General features: G+C 34.7%; 1 protein-coding gene across 3 annotated transcripts in view; it reads left to right on the forward strand.

Annotated features, from left to right (window-relative positions):
* The window catches only part of atp2b2 (ATPase plasma membrane Ca2+ transporting 2), an 83,792-nt gene that overhangs the window by 16,557 nt on the left and 47,391 nt on the right, over positions 1-19,844 (forward strand). For all 3 annotated transcript variants that reach the window (XM_088916542.1, XM_088916543.1, XM_088916544.1), the window contains exons 2-4: positions 8,615-8,812; positions 15,788-16,045; positions 17,394-17,519. In XM_088916542.1, the coding sequence (XP_088772668.1) occupies positions 8,615-8,812; positions 15,788-16,045; positions 17,394-17,519 (582 nt within the window). The remainder of the gene's footprint in view (positions 1-8,614; positions 8,813-15,787; positions 16,046-17,393; positions 17,520-19,844) is intronic.

Raw genomic sequence — 19,844 nt, forward strand, 5'->3', positions numbered from 1 at the left:
TATGGCTAATAAAGTGATCTTATCTTATCTTACCTTATAATGTGTATAACATTTTTTAGAGTAAGTGTTGTTTTTATAATGTAGAGAATACATCATGACTGTACAGTATGTTTTGTAAATGACAGTTGCATAATATTGATATTATCAATAATATCAGTTATTGACAGTTACATGATATTCATATTTTCTTTTTGTTCTGTCTTGTTAAACTCTGGACAGTCAATTGTCTATCCTTTTTGTATGCAATTTAATGAGATGCTAAAAGAAATACATGTCAGGTCAGAACAGTATGTCAGATCTACCTTGTGAGGAGACATTTTTTTTTGGAGTGATATGTACAGTAATGTAATTACTATCACGTGGGTGTTGCCGAGTGACTGCAGAAAGTTACTCTGTTCTGGGTTCCTCTGGAACCCACTGGTATGTTTTATGAGGTTGTCAGTTTCCTAGAATTGTTTTGACCTCTGTTGAAGGTTAGCGATGACTTGGTTTTTATTTAATCTTGCTGTGTTGGAAAATGTAGTAATGTGTAGTTTATTCTATTACTACAGTATAAAAGGCTCTAAAGGGCTTTTGTTAAAATAGTACTGCAATACTCTTCTTACAGGTTGTTACATCTGTCAGCAAGTCAGTATCCCTAGTTTGCTTCCTCATTATTAAGACATCCTTTGAAGTTTTTTTAGCAGCTCTTTTCATTGTGACATAGAGTACTATGTCCAAAAAATATTTCAGGATGTCCTATATGTCATCTCATTCTAATCCCTGGGAACCCGACAGCTGATTAAGGATTCTTTTCAATCATATTGCTCTTGATTCTGAATATAGTTAAAAAGAAGAGTATTTTCCCCTTCCAAAATATGTGGCTTTCATATGTAGCAAAATCTGTCATGGCTTGGCATCAGTCCCATACTTAATTAAAAATAAAATTTCACAATGATTCTGTTCAAGATTTTTTAAAACTGATGCTAAACCTGATGATATCTCTCTATGTGTGACAGATGCTCTTGGAATTTCTTTACTGCATTTATTTTTGAGTATTAATATAGTTCAGCTGGGATGAAGTTTGAAAGAAAATTTGCTTACCATTCAAGAGTAGCCAGTTTATATAAATACAGTATAAAACAAAATTTAATAGCTGGCTGAATTATTGAATAAGATGTGACTAGATTGTCAGAAATTGTCTGAAATAAAAATGCCAGTGTTTTTTTCTAAATCAAAGTAAAAGATGTATGGAAAGCTATTTGATTCTTTTTTTGTTCTAATTTTGCTTTCTGTATGAAATTGATTTTGTGTAGCACAAAGTTATGCAGTTTTGTGCACTCTTTCTTAAAATGGCAGTTCTAACTGAGAAGTGACAGACCTCAGCAACAAACATGCTTCAGGAGGTAAAATAATGCAACCACAAGAATAACTTCATCAGAGAATGCCAAGGCTTTGATTGTGAACATCTTTACTTCTTGCTTATTTATTTATTTGGATGCATGCTGGATTTTAGGTCCTAACAGAAGTTCCATTGATTTAGTGTGAAAGTATGGAACAGCAGTTCAAAGGGAAAAAACTTAAATCCATCTCATATCCCAGAAATGAGAACAATTAGTCAGCAATACTTAAGAATACTCACACTACAAACGATTTGAAACTGCCTCTTTCCACTGTTGGCTTCTAAAGGTTAGTTGTGAATTACTCAATCTCTAGTTTCTTGATAGTTTCATACAACCATCCATTTTCTACCCACTTTATCTAATACAGGGTTGCATGTGGCACTCTGTCACCCTGACAGTTACTATATACAGTATACTGTACATATCAATAATATAATATCGATATTTTCTTTTTGTTCTGTCTTGTTAAACTGAACAGTCAATTGTAACACCAATGTAAGGATGCTGCCTTGAACAGTACAGCACTTAAAAATCGTAGTCATAAAATGTCTTAGCAATATGAGTTAGAAAAACATTTTTGGTAGAAAAAATAGCACAATTATTACGTTCTCTTCTGTAGCTACTAGTATAGTTATCAAGGTGCTGCTGAGAGAACTGGGAGCACATACAGTAATACAAATGAGAGGAGGCTGTTTGGTCTATCCAACCTGTTTAGTTGTTAGATAAAGGTTGTTAAAAGAACATTGATGGTTTTTAAATTAGTTTTCTTCAGAAATATGACCCAGATAAGTGCATAAATTGGTATAGTATGAAAAGCCTAGGAGACATAAAGACTGAGGAAGATGTAATCCTAACAGTAGTAAAGGTTAAAAAAAAAACAAGAATTAACCAGGAGCCTTCATTTGAAAAGTTCCAAAACAAAGCTGTATTCTCCATTGCATTGTCTTGGTGCTCATTAGTCTGTAATACAGCTTTAACTGGGGAAAAATACATTTGAATAGGCATGCAAAAGGCCTTTCATGACAAGCAACCCTCTAATGCTCTGATGTTTTCTTATTACAAGTTAGTTGGTAAGCATACTCTGTACTCCAAGGGGTTGCTTCCACTAAAGATGTGGTGTGATTATTCCCTTAGGCTTTGATGAGGGAGATGTTAGCAGTGGACTTTGTAACCTGATGGTATGCAGAAGAGATCAATGAACTCCCTCCTTGCAATGCGTAAATTAAAAGGAATATGAAATGAGACTATATTTAGTCTTCTGTTCTATTCAGAACCTGGAGCTTCTGGTAGTTCTTTTTTTGTTCTCAGCCGCATTTTCAATCCCTTTCCTTTGTACATGGTTTTCAATCCCTAGTGGAGGAACTTCAGGTGGCTACTTATAAACTGCTTCATCTTATAGCGCTGGAGATATTTACATTTAAAGTGTTACAAAAAAAAATACGGCCAGACTGCAGATTGGATTAGTGCATCTCTTTTGTTGTCAAAGTAATGCAAAGTGCATGAGATGAAAGGAACATTTCCGCTTAACAGCGAGAACTGAATTAAAGTATATTCTTTAAATAATAACATTGAAAATGTGTGCTAAAATACTGTACTTTTAAATCCCCCCATTTAACATTCCTTTTATGCTTGCATGCTTTACCATAATCTCTATTTATATTTTAATAGTGATTCAATACTGAGGGTCACAAACAAGCGAATGCTGGTTGTTACCGTGGACCAGTTCTACTGTAATCTAGAGATCTATAGGTACACAGCTGTAATTGTTTAGCAGCTAAAATAATAAGAGGATCCAATCCTATTTATCAGGTACCCAACAAAATAAAATGTGGAATCTTATTTACCCAGCTGCAGTTGACAGTTATCAGCTCTAATATTTTCTGCTCCCTGTATGGTTTCCTATGTTGGATATGGCAGTGAGGTACATACTGTAGTGCTCCATATCAGTTTGTCTTAAAAAACAAATGAAATATATATATATCACATATTTAATACATGATATAACTATGTATAATATATAATATAAATATATGAATCTCTAGATCTTTAATATTCTAAACAATTATTTACTTATACAAAATAGTAACATTTTTAAAGATTTAAACATTTTAGCTGCATACTTCACTATTGTGCTGTAAAAGGAATGAGAATTAGGAATGGCATAGTGAAACCGTGAATTTATTAGAAAAAAAACAGACACATGTCAAAGTAAGATAAGCATTCATTTTCTAAGAATCAAATTATTATGTTATTGAAATATATATTATTTATTTGCATTTAGTAGACAGGTGCCAAAGATTAGTCCTTGTTAGGATTGGATGACCCATCCCACTAATATGACTGAATTTGCCTGTATATATATATTGTTAAAATGAAACAATTTGTGTTCCCTTGCAGAGGTATAGAATACAGGATTTTGTTACTGAGGCACTGGGGCTCTTTCCAATGTGCTGTATTGTATACTGAAGGGATTATCCCAGCATACTGTGGAGACCTTTTTTCCGCAAGGATTCTAGCTGATTATTCAGGGATTTATCTTGCAGCTCCAAGAGTTTGGGTATTTTCAGGCAGGAAGAGTGTAAAAGCAAATGTCCAAACAATGGGATTCCAGTCCTGGCAACATCTGTCTAAAAGTTCATTGCCAGCTGCCTGAGGGGTTATTTTGAGTATTTAGACCTTGGGAGTATTTGCAGAGACCTGCCGCTATCCTCTTTAAGTACTTAAAAACAGAACAGGAGGCATTTCTCTTTTTAGTCAGTGTTAACTACGTTCTGTGTGAAAAACTCCATCACTGCATACAGTACAACTTTTCTGTCTCCTGAAGGGATTTAAGTAGGCTGTTCCTTCCCATTTGATTAATGTTGAGACTTCTTTTCAGTCCAGATTCAGGCCTGGTTTGTTAGTGCTGTTTCTTTCAACTTCATTTTATACAGATGTACAGTACAGTATCCCAGGTCACTTTTTTTAATCTTGAGTGACAAATTTGAAAACCACGTGGTGTTGTCCTTTTCTTTGGAGAAAGCCAAAAAATATCTTGAAACCTATACACCTTTCATTTTTTTTCTCAGCCCTGAAAGGCTAAGTCTAAGCCATGTCTGAGTGGTATTCTGGAAGAAGAGAAAGGAAAACTAAAAAAGCACTCTTGAGATGTGGTTTTTGTCTGTCAGTAGATACATTTCCCCACTGAAATGGAAACATTTATCCAGCAAACTTAGAATTCAATTATAGGGTTGCTGTTCACATAATAAGGCAACAAGAACTTTTTCAGTGCAATGGATTGGTGGAAGGCCAGGAAAGTAATATTGTTGACATGAGGAAAGATTTTGCAGTGTACTTATCATTTATATCCAGAGATGTATAACCTCAGTCGAACCCCAAAGAACATTATAAATCTTGTTTAATATGCCAGCTGTACATTCCCAAAATGAAATGCATATTCTCTAAGGAGTGCACATTTTTGCTATTGGTTTTTTGTCTGGGTTTCATTCATCTTTTTGGCATCAGTGCTAATGGACTGTGAAAACTGCCAGTTACCAGGGTAGCTGCTTTCTCAAAATACTGAATTTTAAAATAGCCAAGGCTGTTGAATGGCTTTAGTGATATATGTTGTTAAAGGATCCATAAAAGCATTTCTATCAAACAAACAAAATCTTACAAAGCAAAAATGGCTTTTACCATCTAGTATTTTGTAATGTTCTCTGAGGAAATAGATATACAGTAGGTTTAGTGTATATAAATAAAAATGTCAGAAATTTCAGAAAGTTTCAGAAATTATTTTTATTTTAAATGAACTGGAAAGCTTAAGACATAGACCCAATGTTTTTTGTTTTATGAAAACGCCATATATTTTATCATGCTCAAAGGGTCTTCTCTATAATGACCTGAGATCATTTATCTTCCTTAAGCTAGCAATCTCATTGCTTTCAAAATGTGGACCTTACAAAAATAAAACCTAGTTGATGAGAGAGCAGTATATTGTACAGTATTACATGCATCATTCATTGTAAGACCAGTCCATTTGATTCTTTACGATTGAAAAGCAAGTCATTTTTAATAGTGACATTACCTGGCATTCAAAATTTTATGTTATGTGTTTTTGTCTCCTTATTTTAGTGGGATTTTCCTTTAAATAGAAATCCTAGCTACAGTACAAGAAACATCCCATCACAATATTAATTGAAAGAAAGCTAAGCACTGTAGGTAGGTACTGCACTACCTCATTGAAGTGCAGTAATTCACTGACATGGATTGTATTGTGACATACAGTAACAGTAAGGACATTATAGCTCTAAGGCTGTATATAATTTGTATAAGGACTACCTAAGTATTAAAGTAGTGCTGTATCCCCATCCTGTATAGGAAGGGCTTGTGTGTGAGGCAAGTGCCATCTGTTGGCTGCAAACTTGGTGGTTACACAATACCTTTACATTTTTGTATGGACTTGCCCCACTTCACAAAGAAAACTTTAATATTTGTCTTACATCTGAATGCGGATGAGGGCCAACCTGGTGTCCATGTATGTTTTACTGGAGGCAGGCATTTAATATCCAAATTAATTGGTAAAAAAATTTAGTCATTAAAAAAACATACACTAGTAAAAGCAACAGAGAGGTAGTGTGGATTGGGAACTTTCAGAACTGCCGATGAAAACGACGATGGAAGTACCAGCCACCGTGAGGCCTGTGTTGTACGTCTAGCTACTAATTCTCATTTTGTGTTTAATCTCTTAACAATTATAGAATGCCTTCACAATCTGAAAACCCAATTTACAGTACTCCCTCTATTTTTAAGGACACTCAAATGAGAATTGCTTTTGCTGGACACTTACTGTGGGCTGGTTGGTGATAATGTTCATTTTGTCCAATGAAACACACCATTAAACTCTTCTTCCAAAGGAACCTTTGGATTTATGTTCGCTATATGTTTCATTGTATACCAAAGGCTTTGGCAAGATGTCAGAAAAATGCTGCATTATCTTAAAAGATCCCTCTGGAGAAAAATCATGTTTTACTAGATTGGGATTATATTTACAATATCAGATAATCATTACTAGGAATAGGTGACATACAGTATTAAATATTTTGTGAAATTACCTTTAACAGTAATGAAAGTGAGAAACCAGTTTTACAATATGTGCACAGACAAAAGGCTATCTAAGATATATTTTCTTGTGAGTGTTTATTAGAAAGTAATTGTAGTTCATGAAACATTTGGGGTTCATTGTGTTTATTGAGCAAAGGGAAATTGACTTCCTTATTTCTAAAAATTATATTAAAATTAAATCTGTATCTGATTTTTTCCTTTCCTTCCATTCTGACATGAGATCCAGAGTTTTTACACGTAAATGTACTTGAAAAGTAAAATCCAGCATAGTATATTATTATTGTTTAAAGAGATTTACTGTTAAATGATGACACATCAACAGAAAAATGAAGTAGCTGAGCTACTGTACATCCATAGCATACTGCTAAGTATGCCTGAAGCTTATGTGACCTGTTATAGTGTCAGAGTAATTTGCATGGCATATAGTTTGTGCAGAGGAGTGTAGGGCAGAGTTTCAGAGTCTTTTATTTCAAACTTCCTTACATACAGTGCATGAAAATAAGAGAATTGCTAATGAGTCTGAGGTATAATTGAATACTATGGAGGGCAGGAAGCCTTAATCATGTAAGCAGCCTGTTACATTTTTATATGCGGGCATTCATAATGAAATGATTCCTCTCACTGAAAGATAGGTTTATATGCTTGTACTTACACGGTTACTGTAGGTAACTGATGAGATATTCATCTCACCGAAATAAAAAAAAAACTAACACTATTTCTTAAAGTTACAGTACATGCAGTACAGTATGTGCTGTGGTTTCCATTGCATTCTGACAACAGGTGCTTTTGGTTGTCCTTTCTTAATGTGTAACTTTGACTGTTGATAGATTTTAACTTTGAATTTCACAAGATCTGCCTTAGAAAATGTATTGTTCACTCTTCCTTGGCACTATGAGAATAAGTCTCTATGATGATACACTGGAGAGTTTTTCAATAATGATAATGAGATCGCAGCTTAAGCAATCTTCCAAAAATACCAGGGGAATATATATTTTGAGGTGCCCAAATAACAAGTAAGAATACAATATACAAGAATTATTTTGGGTTCTGACTTCTCTGTAAGGCGAGAACGGGCCCTGGTGCAGGATGGTATGCAGGGCCTCTCTCAGTTCATTTGTCTATATTGGAATGTGAGGGGGGACATAGAGTTCCCATTACACACTTTATGCTTTTGTGGAGGGCTCTAGGGGTTGCCCTTCCCATATCTCTGCAGTTAGGTCCCTGTCTCCATTGCACACACCTAGAATCCAATACCGCCTGTAAGCCAACTACAGTACCTCTTTTATATCAAAGTTTAACAAATACAGAACGTTACAGAATATTAAGACCTTTGTCTCTGAAATGTTTTTGGAATAATTGACACCATCACACATCCCTCAAATACTTCTCAGTGCATATTTTATCACAAGGAATAATGCATTGGAGTGAAAAAGTAATGGGTTTTGTAATGCTGTATGAAGAATGCTGATTTTATACTGTACGTAAGGCTTTCATTAATTTATGAATTTATGTTTATATGTAACACAAACACTCCTGTATTATTTTGTTTCATATTCTAGAGAGTAGTCTTGTACATAATTGATTTGTTTTATGAGGTGTTCTCTGTTATACTGTGCATCTTTTTCCTGTAATAGCTACTGTATAGTCGAATGTAAATGCAACTTATTGGTGAAGCTGTAATAGTGTCCTAATTTCTTAAAATGTATGAATTTTTATTTACTTAAATAAAGCTTTTAACCAGCTCAGGTTAAATAAAACATTCATCATTATTTTTTCTAGTAATTAATATTGTAAACTTACAATATTTATGTATATACTTTATACACAGAGCAGTAAAGGTTTTAGTTTTGGTTTTGAAATCTCCTATTTCTAGATCTTACATTGTTTGTTCTCTTTGTTCATCTGATATCAGATGAAGTTTTAAGAATTTAAACCAGATTGCAGATTCTTTCTTTCACTTTCTACTGCACAACATTAGTCAATGTTTGCTCATAGGCCTGGATAATTTATACTAGTCCTAAGTTAAAATGTTTTAAAATACTGTTTAAAGCTATTTAAATGTGTCATAAACCTTGACATTAAAATGTATTATGTGCTATATCATTTAATGTCTTGTTCTCACTTTACAGGCTTGCCAGGAATTGAAACAGACCTAGACAAAAGAAAAGTAATCTATGGGCAAAACTTTATACCTCCAAAGAAGCCAAAAACTTTCTTACAGTTAGTCTGGGAAGCACTACAAGATGTGACTCTTATTATCTTAGAAATCGCAGCCATTATTTCCTTGGGACTCTCATTTTATCAGCCTCCTGGGGAGGGGAGTGAAGGTAAGAACCATTCCAGTTTTTAAAGTAAAGTTGTATTCTTTTGTTTTTATTTTAAATGATGAACTGCATTCTGCAGTCTTAATCCTAGATTGACATGCTACTGAAATTATGTTCAGTGAGCCTCAGGTGTGAGTAACACCATATGTGTACTGTATGTAAAGTATGTAAAGTCAGCAGCCTTCACCAGCTCATTGTATTCATTTTGCAGTTGATAATTGTGGATCTCTTTTTATTCTTAACAGCTGCATGCTCTTAATATACACTAGCAATTTGAACTGTATTCTAATCTCGCAGTCTATTTTTCAATAGGAACAGGCACTTACGCTGCAATATCAGTAAGGTTCACTTCTCTTTAATTCTTAAAGAATTCAATTGAATTTTTCTGAAATGCTTTATGTTATTTAAGTGACTGTTTGCAACATTCATACTGCATATTAGAAATAAAAGCAATCTGAGTACAAGAAAATGTTAGGAAGGTAACGACACAAATGTTTCAGACGGCTATACGGACGTAACTGGGAGTTGAAATGAAAGAATGATGTGCTAACAGATGTGAAGAGGTGTACCAAATGAAAAATGAACTGTCTCTGGGGGCCTAAGCAATAAGAACTCATCGTGGAGAAGAGTGCAGAATCAATTATAATGCCCATGCAACCAGAAGTGATGACTGTTTAAAAGACTTCTAATTAAAATGTATAAATTGTTGCTAATCCAACTCATTCATTAGAAGAAAAAAAGTCCTGTTACCAGAAGGCGACCATGTCATATACCTTTACTGCAATATTAGTAAGAAATTTAATGGTAGAAGCATTATTTATGTATATTTATTCTGAGACACAATGGCACTCGAGGATGCATCACAGAATGTCCATTTCCCTATGGTCCTTCGGTACTCAGTATGTATTAGAAAATACAAAGTGTTATTTCCTGAGGAGTCTTTCATAAGAATGGCAATGCATTTAAACCTATTTAAAGCATCACACCAACATCCATTGAAAAAAGGCATTTCTGAAGTTTGGGTTAATGAACTGTGCACCAGAGATGTCATTAAATAAATAACCTTTAGGTCCAGACCATACATCAAACCCTTCTGCTGTAAAATATGCAATAAAGAGATAGCCATTAAGCCTGAGTGCTGGAAATGCTGAGTAAGTTATATCCATCGTTATAACAACTATAAATTCAATGACATAGCATGCTGCAAATGCTTATTAATCTTTTAATTTTTGGAACAATTAAGTGAGTAAAAGACATAATGAAAAAATTACAGATGCTCTGTAATATTAACGCATGTGGAGGAAAAACAACAAGTGGAATTTATTTAATTTGCAGCAGAGTGCGGGCTCTTGGGTTCAGTTTACATAAAGAGCTGCACGGACACACTTAATGTGCCTGCTAAATAAAAAATCGATATACTGGATCAGATGTTTTATATATCCTAGGGACCCTGAATTGGAATGCAACAATTTATTTGGCTCACAGCCCACTGGATATTGCAATGTAAGGTTGTAATGTAGGTTTTGTTAGGTGAAGTTAACCAGAGTTTTTTCTCTGGTTAAACCAAGATCCTGGTTGGGTTTGACCTGACAACTCCCAAAGTGTTACACTTTACTGAAGAACAGGAAGAAGCTGTTAAACTACGTTAATAATGAGCCGGTTCAGATTGTTAAGAGATGTAGTCGCATCAGCATTCCAGGACCAGGACTCGGTCAGTAGAGGCATTTTACTGGAGCATAAACTAAGCTGTCTAGTCCAGATATTGATGGATTCAAGCTACACTATCAAATTGGCAAACTGTAACAGATTCCCCAGAGAGTGGCACTCAATGAGATGTGTTTACTCTGGACTTCAGGTCAGCTAGTGTTTACAGCAGTTGCCCCAGGAACTTATCAGGCACCTGTTGTCAATGAGGACTGTATTACTCCTCCGACTGCTGGTAACTTGCCAGGAAGATACTGTGTGTTGTGCAACATTTTCCTAGAGGGTTGTGTGTTCTATTACTGTTTTCCTGTGGTGCTACAAAAATAGATATTAAATGGATAAGAAGTTATTTTTCATTTAAAATAAAAAAACATACTTGTAAGTGCAATAAATAACATGGTAAAACCTAAGCTCAAAACACCTGTTGCATTTGTAGAAGATTCTATTTTTTAAAAACTTTTCACTGACTCCGTAGGAGTGGTATCTATAACAGATATGTTATATCATTACATATGACTGGATGTTAAGCACCTCTCATAGAACAATGTACTGTATAATATAAAATCATGACACATTTGTGAATTATAAGTTTAATGGCCTATTTAAAAATAAAAAGGAACATTTTACTATTTGTTCAAGTTAAGATTGAATTTTGCAATACATTAGTAACACTGCATACTGTTACAAATGGGGGGTTAAAATTAAAATGACAGAAATAAGCCAAGCTGGATAATCAATAATTAAAAATAAATAATCATAATCCCCAAATCATAAAGATTATGCCAAGAACATACCCTATCATTTGGTATAACTAGAGGTGCCTGGGTTCTGTGTTCTCTGGCACAGCTTTGGTGAAAGCACATGGGGTTTAACAAATGTTTATTAACAATGACAATAACACACTAACCAACACAAAATGGAACATACACACCTACATCCTGACCAACCAGGAAAACAGTTAAATATATCTCTATAAATCTGGATGCTATGATGTGATTAGTGAACCTATCTCCCGCTTCTAAAAAAGGAATCAACTAACCAGGAGCGGCAGTTTTTAAACTTTATACAGAAAATTCCTAAAAAAACAACAGAATGACGAGTTCTCTTAACAAAGTACAAACAAACTTTGAATCTGGACCTCTTGCCTGGGACTGTCTCTTCCCTCTCCTTGTGTCTTTCTGTCTGTCCCCTCTCCTGCCTCCTCTCTCAGTCTCTCTGCCTACCTGTCTTTTTTTACCTCTGTTCCCCGACTGTTAATGATTCTTAATCATTTACGCAGAACTTAACTTGCCAAGCTAAACTAGATGATTCCTTTGATCTATGTGTTTCGCATCACATACAACTCAATAAATATCTCAGTTCCTACTTGTTTCACAGACGTGCAAATGTTGACACTAGCTAGATGATGACCATTGTCAACTGCCTCTTCCAATAGCTATAACAATACTATTGTACAGTTTTCTTTTCCACATTATTAAAAGAGTGTGGCTGCTCTGAAATTAGACCCAACGAAATCCCCACACTTAAAGGAATGCCGTATACTGTACATACAGTACATGTTAAACAACAACATGACCAACGGTCTTGAACAGAGGAGACTGTGAGGGGACTTGAATCAGTCTTTAAGTGTTACTCAGATCTCCTGACAAAGTCAACCCAAAATACTTTTTCAGGATCAGTAATGATCAGAAGTTGAAACCAAGAAGAAGATTTAAGACTGTGTTTAACACTTGGGACATGAGGGTCCTACGAATCTGGAACAAGCTACTGTACACAACAGTATGAAACCAGTATCCAGTATTCTGTGTTTCCATGAGATCTTCAAATCATAAAGCTACCTGCAACCAAATGAGGCAGATGAATTGAATGCATCTTCTTTGTTTTACTGTTCATACAGTATGTGAACGTGGCACACTGACCCCCAGTATACCCCTACTCTCCTGATGCAAATTTAGGAAAAAACAGACAAATATGTTGAAGATAATTCTAGATCTATGCAGAGAAAAAATATCTTCCATTTCCTCAAATGGTATGATGTTTCTAAAACTTCTAGTACTATAAAATACATATTATTTCATAGTGGACATTGGAAAAAAAGCATCGCTACAGAAACATTCTATAGGCTATAATAATATTTTACAAAAACAGAAAAATGATACATAAAGATATATAATGCAGAAAATTATAGTACCAAAAAGGTTGTTTTTGGAATGATTTATGTTTATACTCAAACTCACCAGTGGATGTAATTCTGATACATATCTAAAAGTAGGTTTTTATTGCACGCTTTTTTTATTTTTAAAAGACCTTCTAATTCTAATATGTAAAGTTCACGTTTTTTTAAAGTATTATTTCAGATTAAATTGTTTATATAACAGAGGAATGCCCATTAAGTGCCTCTCTTGTGACAACAAAACTAAACAATCAACAAGAATGTGTACAGTATCCTTCTTCTTTTATGTGTAATTTTGAATTGAGCACATTGATGTAAGGAAATTAATGTATTCTGTAGCTTCAATTATTGAACATCCTTGCAGAAGATCATGATGTATTTACAGCAAAGAACAACAAATGCCATGCAAATATTTTTCCCTATTCTTCTGGGATTGTTTCTAAGTGATGTTAAATGTCACTATTATCTAACTATTCCTTTTGACAGTTCAGCACCATGGATAGCAACCAAGCAAAAAACATTTCATCCAGCATTCAAAATTGCAAACAGATATGTAATAGACCAATTTGTTCATTAATGTTTTAAATATACTTCTCTTTTTTAAAATAATGTTTTTATTTGACTAATATGACTCATTTGATGGAGCTATGTAAAATGTGTAAAAGAAAATGCTTCAGGTCTCATCTTCCATCTATTTCTCTGCAGAGATGAGAGATGGGTGTCGAAAAGGTGGCTGGTTGTAAATAAAACAACCACAGCAGGAACAAATTTACTTTAAATGAATCATCTGACATCAAAGTTCTGGTTAGCATGACACTGAATTTAAGAAAAAAATCCTTTTTTACTTTCATTGTTAATGTGGATCCAATCAAAGCTTTGTTTTATGACCATTTTGAGTTAAATGACATGTCTCTTTTCCCAAAACATCAATAAAAATTAAATAAAGGGATATAATAAAAAAATAACTATATATATATATAACAATGCAGATTGTTATATATTGCAGATTGCAACGACACACTAACTATATCTTTCTTTATTTGAGATACAGATATTATTTCATTTTAAAGCAGGTAAAATGAATAAATAGTTTTAAAAGGAAAAACAGAAATTAAAGCTAAAAACATGTCAAAATATTTCAGAAACCGAATGCACACTTTCATATGAATAAATACAGCACAGACTGCAGAACCAAATGTGTTCCCCATGATTGTTTATTATGTTTTAGCTAACAAGGCAGCAGGGAAACATCCATAACCAAATATTAATTCAAATTGCTCACTCATCAATGAATTTATATTTAACTGGGGTTGTTTTCCACCCCTGCAGTGTTAGGAGAGTAATTGTGGCATCATACATCTGTGCATTTGTTTCCAGGAAACGTTTCTAAAGGAACCAGAGTGTAAGTGCTCTCTAAAACAATACAGTACTTCCTTGGGGAGCTATACTGACGGCAGAACTGTGTTAGTTATTGGCAAAATAGATTCTTCTATGAACTGATTGAATGTATTCCTTTCTAAAAGAAAATGATTTAGTTACAAATTTATTTAAGCTTATCAGAAGCTAAACCATTGTTTTGGTTATTAGAACACGGTTTGGCAAAGTGTATAAATAAATTCCAGTGCTATCTGTTATAATGAATATTGTACTAGAATTATATTAAAATATAAGAACCTATCTCAACTGTCATGATAAATCATGATGCATTTAATATTTTTTCATTATGGCTGGCACAACATTATCATTGAAGGTGATTGTAAAATTAAAAAGGTGACTGAAGAGCCAAGGAAATCATTAAAATGCAATCAGACCATTTTTATTCACTGAGATAAAAATTAATAATGTAGGTCAAGTACAGAGTCACGGACTTCTAAATATAGAACAAAATGACTCGACTGAGATTTCACTAAGGCATCCTAAGATGTAGACATAGCATACATTGTTACCTGTAGAGGCAAAATGTATTTCAATTCAGACCAGCATTTTTTAACTTAAAAGATAATTCTTTTAAACCCCAAAAATGAATTATTTTTATTGTTTTATGAAGCTTAACTTAATTTAATAAATGTATCATTATAGCACAGATATAGTATTGTTATAGTTATTTTCAAGAGAGGCAACACTTAAAATCTCTATACTTTTTTAACTATGATGAAATTTAGTCTCATTCGTGATGATATCCTTTTTTAATCTTTTTTTTCAAGCAATTGGTTGCTGCAATTGAATATCTCTCCTGATTCTGAAATCCCGTCTTTTTAAAAAATAAAATTGACCATATCACTACACTTCATTTGAGTTGTGATTATTAAATTAATTTAATAAATATATGCTTGTGAAACACTTTTGTTAACAGGGTGGAAGAAATGAGCATCATGGAACTAAAAGTGAATGTTCTATTTGAAAGAAACACACAGTGTCAGAGATAAATTAATATACTGTATATCTGAGTGCCCCTACCTGTTTCAAATAATTGCATGTTTTCACATTGCTTTCCAAATCGTTTGTTTGGTTGGAAAAGTGTCTAGCCAGCAATTTGAAACAGAAAGCTGTAATGAGAATTTCATTATTGAAGTAGAGTATTTTATTAAGAAGTTATCGCTTTATCATTCATCTTTCTTTTTCATGATGTGAAGAAATGGCATATCGTACTGTATATGCCAATGGAATACTAAGGAGAATACAGACAATTTCATTATGGAATGACTGTGGCAAAAGGAACCTTCTCTTTTAATTAGAAACATTTAAATTGGCAAGCAACAGATTTGTTTACATGGCACAACTTTCAAGATCTGTAAGTTAAAAGTCCCGGGAGTTAAAAAATTCTCAATTTTCCCATACATTTTAAAGCATGTGCAAAGTAGAAACATTTTGTGGATAGTTACTTTCATTCCACTCTCTAAAGTGACTGGCTCCACTGAAAATGGTACAGAAATACATTTCTTTTTGTTGACTGGCACAACATAAACTCTTCATGAATGAAACAACAACAGCCTGATACTGGGTTGGTGTAGATTTGCCAGTTCATCCTCACTTAGTGAATGATGCTTATAAAAGGGTTTTCCATGACAATTTCTGACGCTGTATGTTGTGTCTTTCTATAGCATGTGGGGCAGTTTCAGCTGGAGCCGAGGACGAAGGAGAGTCAGAAGCTGGCTGGATCGAAGGCGCTGCGATTTTACTCTCTGTTGTCTGTGTTGTACTTGTTACTGCCTTTAATGACTGGAGCAAGGAGAAGCAGTTTAGAGGTTTACAAAGCCGCATTGAGCAGGAACAAAAATTCACTATTGTTCGAGGTGGACAAGTTGTCCAGATTCCTGTAGCGGAAATTGTTGTTGGTGACATTGCACAGATCAAATACGGTAGGCACTTTCTGAATTCTTCTAAAAAAAAACCGAAAATGATCAAAACTGAAAATCTGTTTTCTCACATTTGAACGCCAAAAATACTTTTTAATATTCTGGTCCTAAGATGGCTTTCCCAAATTTGACTATTTTCTTTTAATACATGTAATGCTTTCTTTTAAATACAACTGAGTAAAATAGTATTACTGTTAAGCAGAACCCTGAATCATAGTAGTACAACATCTACAAGCTGTCTATATTGTCTGGGTTGTTTGGCTCTTATGATTCCTTGAAAGGAAAAATTGAAAAAAAATAAAACTATTCTTTCCTGTGATCTCTGCCCTTCTTATGCTTTACAATATGTCAGAATATATGTAAAAAATACACATCACAAAATTAAAGATTCAGCTGACTATCCAAATAGATGTTTGGGTTTTTATAACCATTCCAATGTTACCCACTATAATCCATATGGAAACAGGTGTTAAGGATTTGGCTTGGTCTGGATGTCCCAGAACATTCAGTTTCATGAACAGGAACTCAATCCAGCTTTTGATCCTTGTGCTGCAGTGACATGAACTTTGTTTTTTATAGATTTCACACTGTGAAACAATAGAAAATCTCAATATTAATTTAAAATTGTGGGACAGCGAAGATGTTAACATTGACATTTTATTTGCTGTATAATAGTTTTATGAATTTTATTTGGTTAGGTACAGTATATTGGATTTGTTTTTAAAGATCCTGTTTAAGAAACAGAAAAAATGCTTTAATGTCTAGACTAAGTTTCAGGTGTGAATAAGTAATGGAGCAGATGTTTTTTTAGTCACCAGTTGACCATTTTACACCATTTGTGTTAGGAATAACTGCACACTGAAAGCAACCAATGATAAGCCAATGAGGTTATGAAGAATATGTTTGTGATCAGGGTGGCACAGTGGTTAGCATTGCTGCTTCACAGTTCTGGGTCCCTGGATTCAGTTCTGATCCTGGGGTGCTATGTGTGTGGAGTCTGTATATGCTCCCTGTGTTAGTGTGCTCTGGTTTCCTCCCACAGTCCAAAGGCATGCTGGTACTGTAGATTAATTGACTTCTGGGAAAATTGAACCTGGTGTGAGTGCATGCGTGACTGTTTGTGCCATTATAGACTGGTGTCCTGCCTTGGGTGTATCTTGCCTTACACCTTTTGCATGCTGGGATAGGCTCCAGCTCCTCTACAGCCCTGAATGTGATGAAGCAGGTAGAAAATGGATGGAAGGATATAATAATTAATAATATTTATAAAGCTTTTAACTACAGTTCTGCTGAAATAGATGCCAAATGTATTACAAGTGCAAGACAGCTGCTTTTTTGGTTTATGTTTAAGGTGACCTGCTTCCAGCTGATGGAATTTTGATACAGGGGAATGATCTGAAGATAGATGAAAGTTCTTTAACTGGAGAATCAGACCATGTACGAAAATCAGCCGACAAAGATCCCATGCTTCTTTCAGGTTAGTGTGTATCACATGATTCATTATGTACCACAGTATACAGTATTTATTAGGTAGCCTCGATGATTAAGGAGAGGCCTTTCATATTTCTAAAAGTGCTTCAGTAAGTTCCAACAGAATATGTTAAACCACAAGCCACAACTTTCAATGATAGTGTATAGGTTAGGGCATTTGTTGAATTCTCAGATGTTGTTGATGATTATTGCATCAACTTCTTGAAAATTCAAATATGAATATCTTCAGCAACAGTCCACAGCTGCTCCCTAGATGGTTGTTGCTATGTGTTAGCGAAAAGAACCCGATTGAGTAACCCTGTGTCTTGAATTAATTTGAAATCTGTTGGTTGTTGAGTCACTGAGTCATGATGAAAAGGGCTCTTAATTATGAATTGAATATTAATGAAAAGAGTTTTCTTAGCTGTGTGATTTGGATTGAGCCCCCTTCAGACTTAATTTGTGAGTGAAAATTATATGTGTATCCATTAATTATATATAGATGCATCTTTGAGAAAAGTAAGTGATTTCAGTTAGATTCTTTTAGTAACTCACCTATTGTTCTTCATAGTTTTACACAGTATTCTAATAAATATTCAAAGTCTTTTGCATGTTCAAAAACTGAATTCTCAAACATCATGGCCAAATTAGCACAGCATTGCTGGAATGGTCCTGGTATTATTTTAGCTCACTCAGTTTAGAAAAGTAGCAAGTTTCACTCAGCTGGCAAATGGCCACTCCCGTAACTTGTTGAGTGCTTGCAGTGATGTCAGTGATAGATGCAACAGTCCTCCAATCAGCACTGAGCCTCCTGTAAGTATGGTACTTGCAGGTTGTCGAGTGATGCATAGCTCTAAAATTGAGCATTCATCAAGAGCATATCCACAAGTCCCTGTCTTTCCCAATTGGGTACAGGAGTCACTACAAGAGAGCCTAATCTTTAAACAATTGCTCATTCGAAATCGAGCGATAGAAGATAGGAAAATAAATAGTGATTCCAACTTTAATTTATATTAAAATTGTGATGATTATTGACATTATTTACACTTAAGCCATTGGAATTATATTGATATATGTTGTACCTTAGCTGGGTGTTTTAAATCATTCCTGAGGTTGTAAAAAATCTTGTATGTTTTGCTGTACAGTGCTTTTCTTTAAAAAAGGGCAAAGAAGATGAAAATCATCACATTTAGAAAGAACCTTTGTACTGCAGATGTTATCAAAATAAAGGCAGAAATGCCATAGGAATTAATTAACTTGAGATAGATGGGATATTATACCATCTGATTTAATCAAAGAAGCTAGTGGAGAACTAAGGAGGTCAAGAAGAGCGAGAGTCAGTCTGCCAACTACAGAGGCTCAATGTTTAACAGTGTTGCTGAAAAACGTCTCGGATGGCAGACTTTGCCTTCCAATTAAATTACCTTTCACTTCACCCAGACATTCCTAGTGGATTAAATAGGAAATGAGTAATAGAAAAGTTATATACAAGTTTAAGTTCATTTGGAACATTGAAATGTTCATATGTTAATTTCATGATGCTCGAGACTGGTTTATACAAAAATGCCATAATGAGTTTATATTTTTCTTCTCTGCTCACAGTGGAGATACTGTATTATTAGTCAGAAAAAAACATCAATCCACCATCATTGTACTGTTCAATATTATATCTGTAATGTTGTGCTATTGCGATGGGACTAGTAGCGTGATCCTAGTGCAAGTGCTGGACAAGAACTGTGTTTGGGAACCTACAAGCATCCCGCATGGAACTGCACAGAACTGAAGTGAACCGGGCTGAGCGGGGAGGAGAGCACACTCTGGAGTCACAGAAAAGCTCAATCTATAGCGAAGGGCGATTCCAAAGGTCAAAATCCAAGTTAAAGTCCAAATCCTAAGCCGAGCCGACACTTTGAGGTAACAAGCCATATGGAATCCAAGAGACACGCTGTGGACAGGAGCTAGGGTCAGAGCTGAGAAACACACGGTAGCCAGGGGTGAAAAAGACACTGTAGACAAGGCCAGGAATCCTAAGATGAGGTGAGGAATCCTAGAATGGCATCACTTGGAAGACAATAACAAGGCCAGAGAAAACAAAGAAAACAATACCTGGAGGGCTCAGAGAAGAAACTCAATGACAGAGCCCCGACCTCTGTCAGGTCCGAGTATTTATGTTAAAAAACACCTGGAATGGAAGTGGATGTAATCCAACTTCAGGTGCTCCAAGTCCAAAGACGATTCATTTCCACCGGTAACCGACGAAGGGAGACTGGTTGACAGTGAAACACAAAATGGATGCCGCATCACTGCCAGGACATAACTGTTATGTTGGGGA

This window comes from Atractosteus spatula, chromosome 5 (genome assembly GCF_055471065.1).
Source record: "Atractosteus spatula isolate fAtrSpa1 chromosome 5, fAtrSpa1.hap1, whole genome shotgun sequence".
Classification (NCBI taxonomy): domain Eukaryota; kingdom Metazoa; phylum Chordata; class Actinopteri; order Semionotiformes; family Lepisosteidae; genus Atractosteus; species Atractosteus spatula.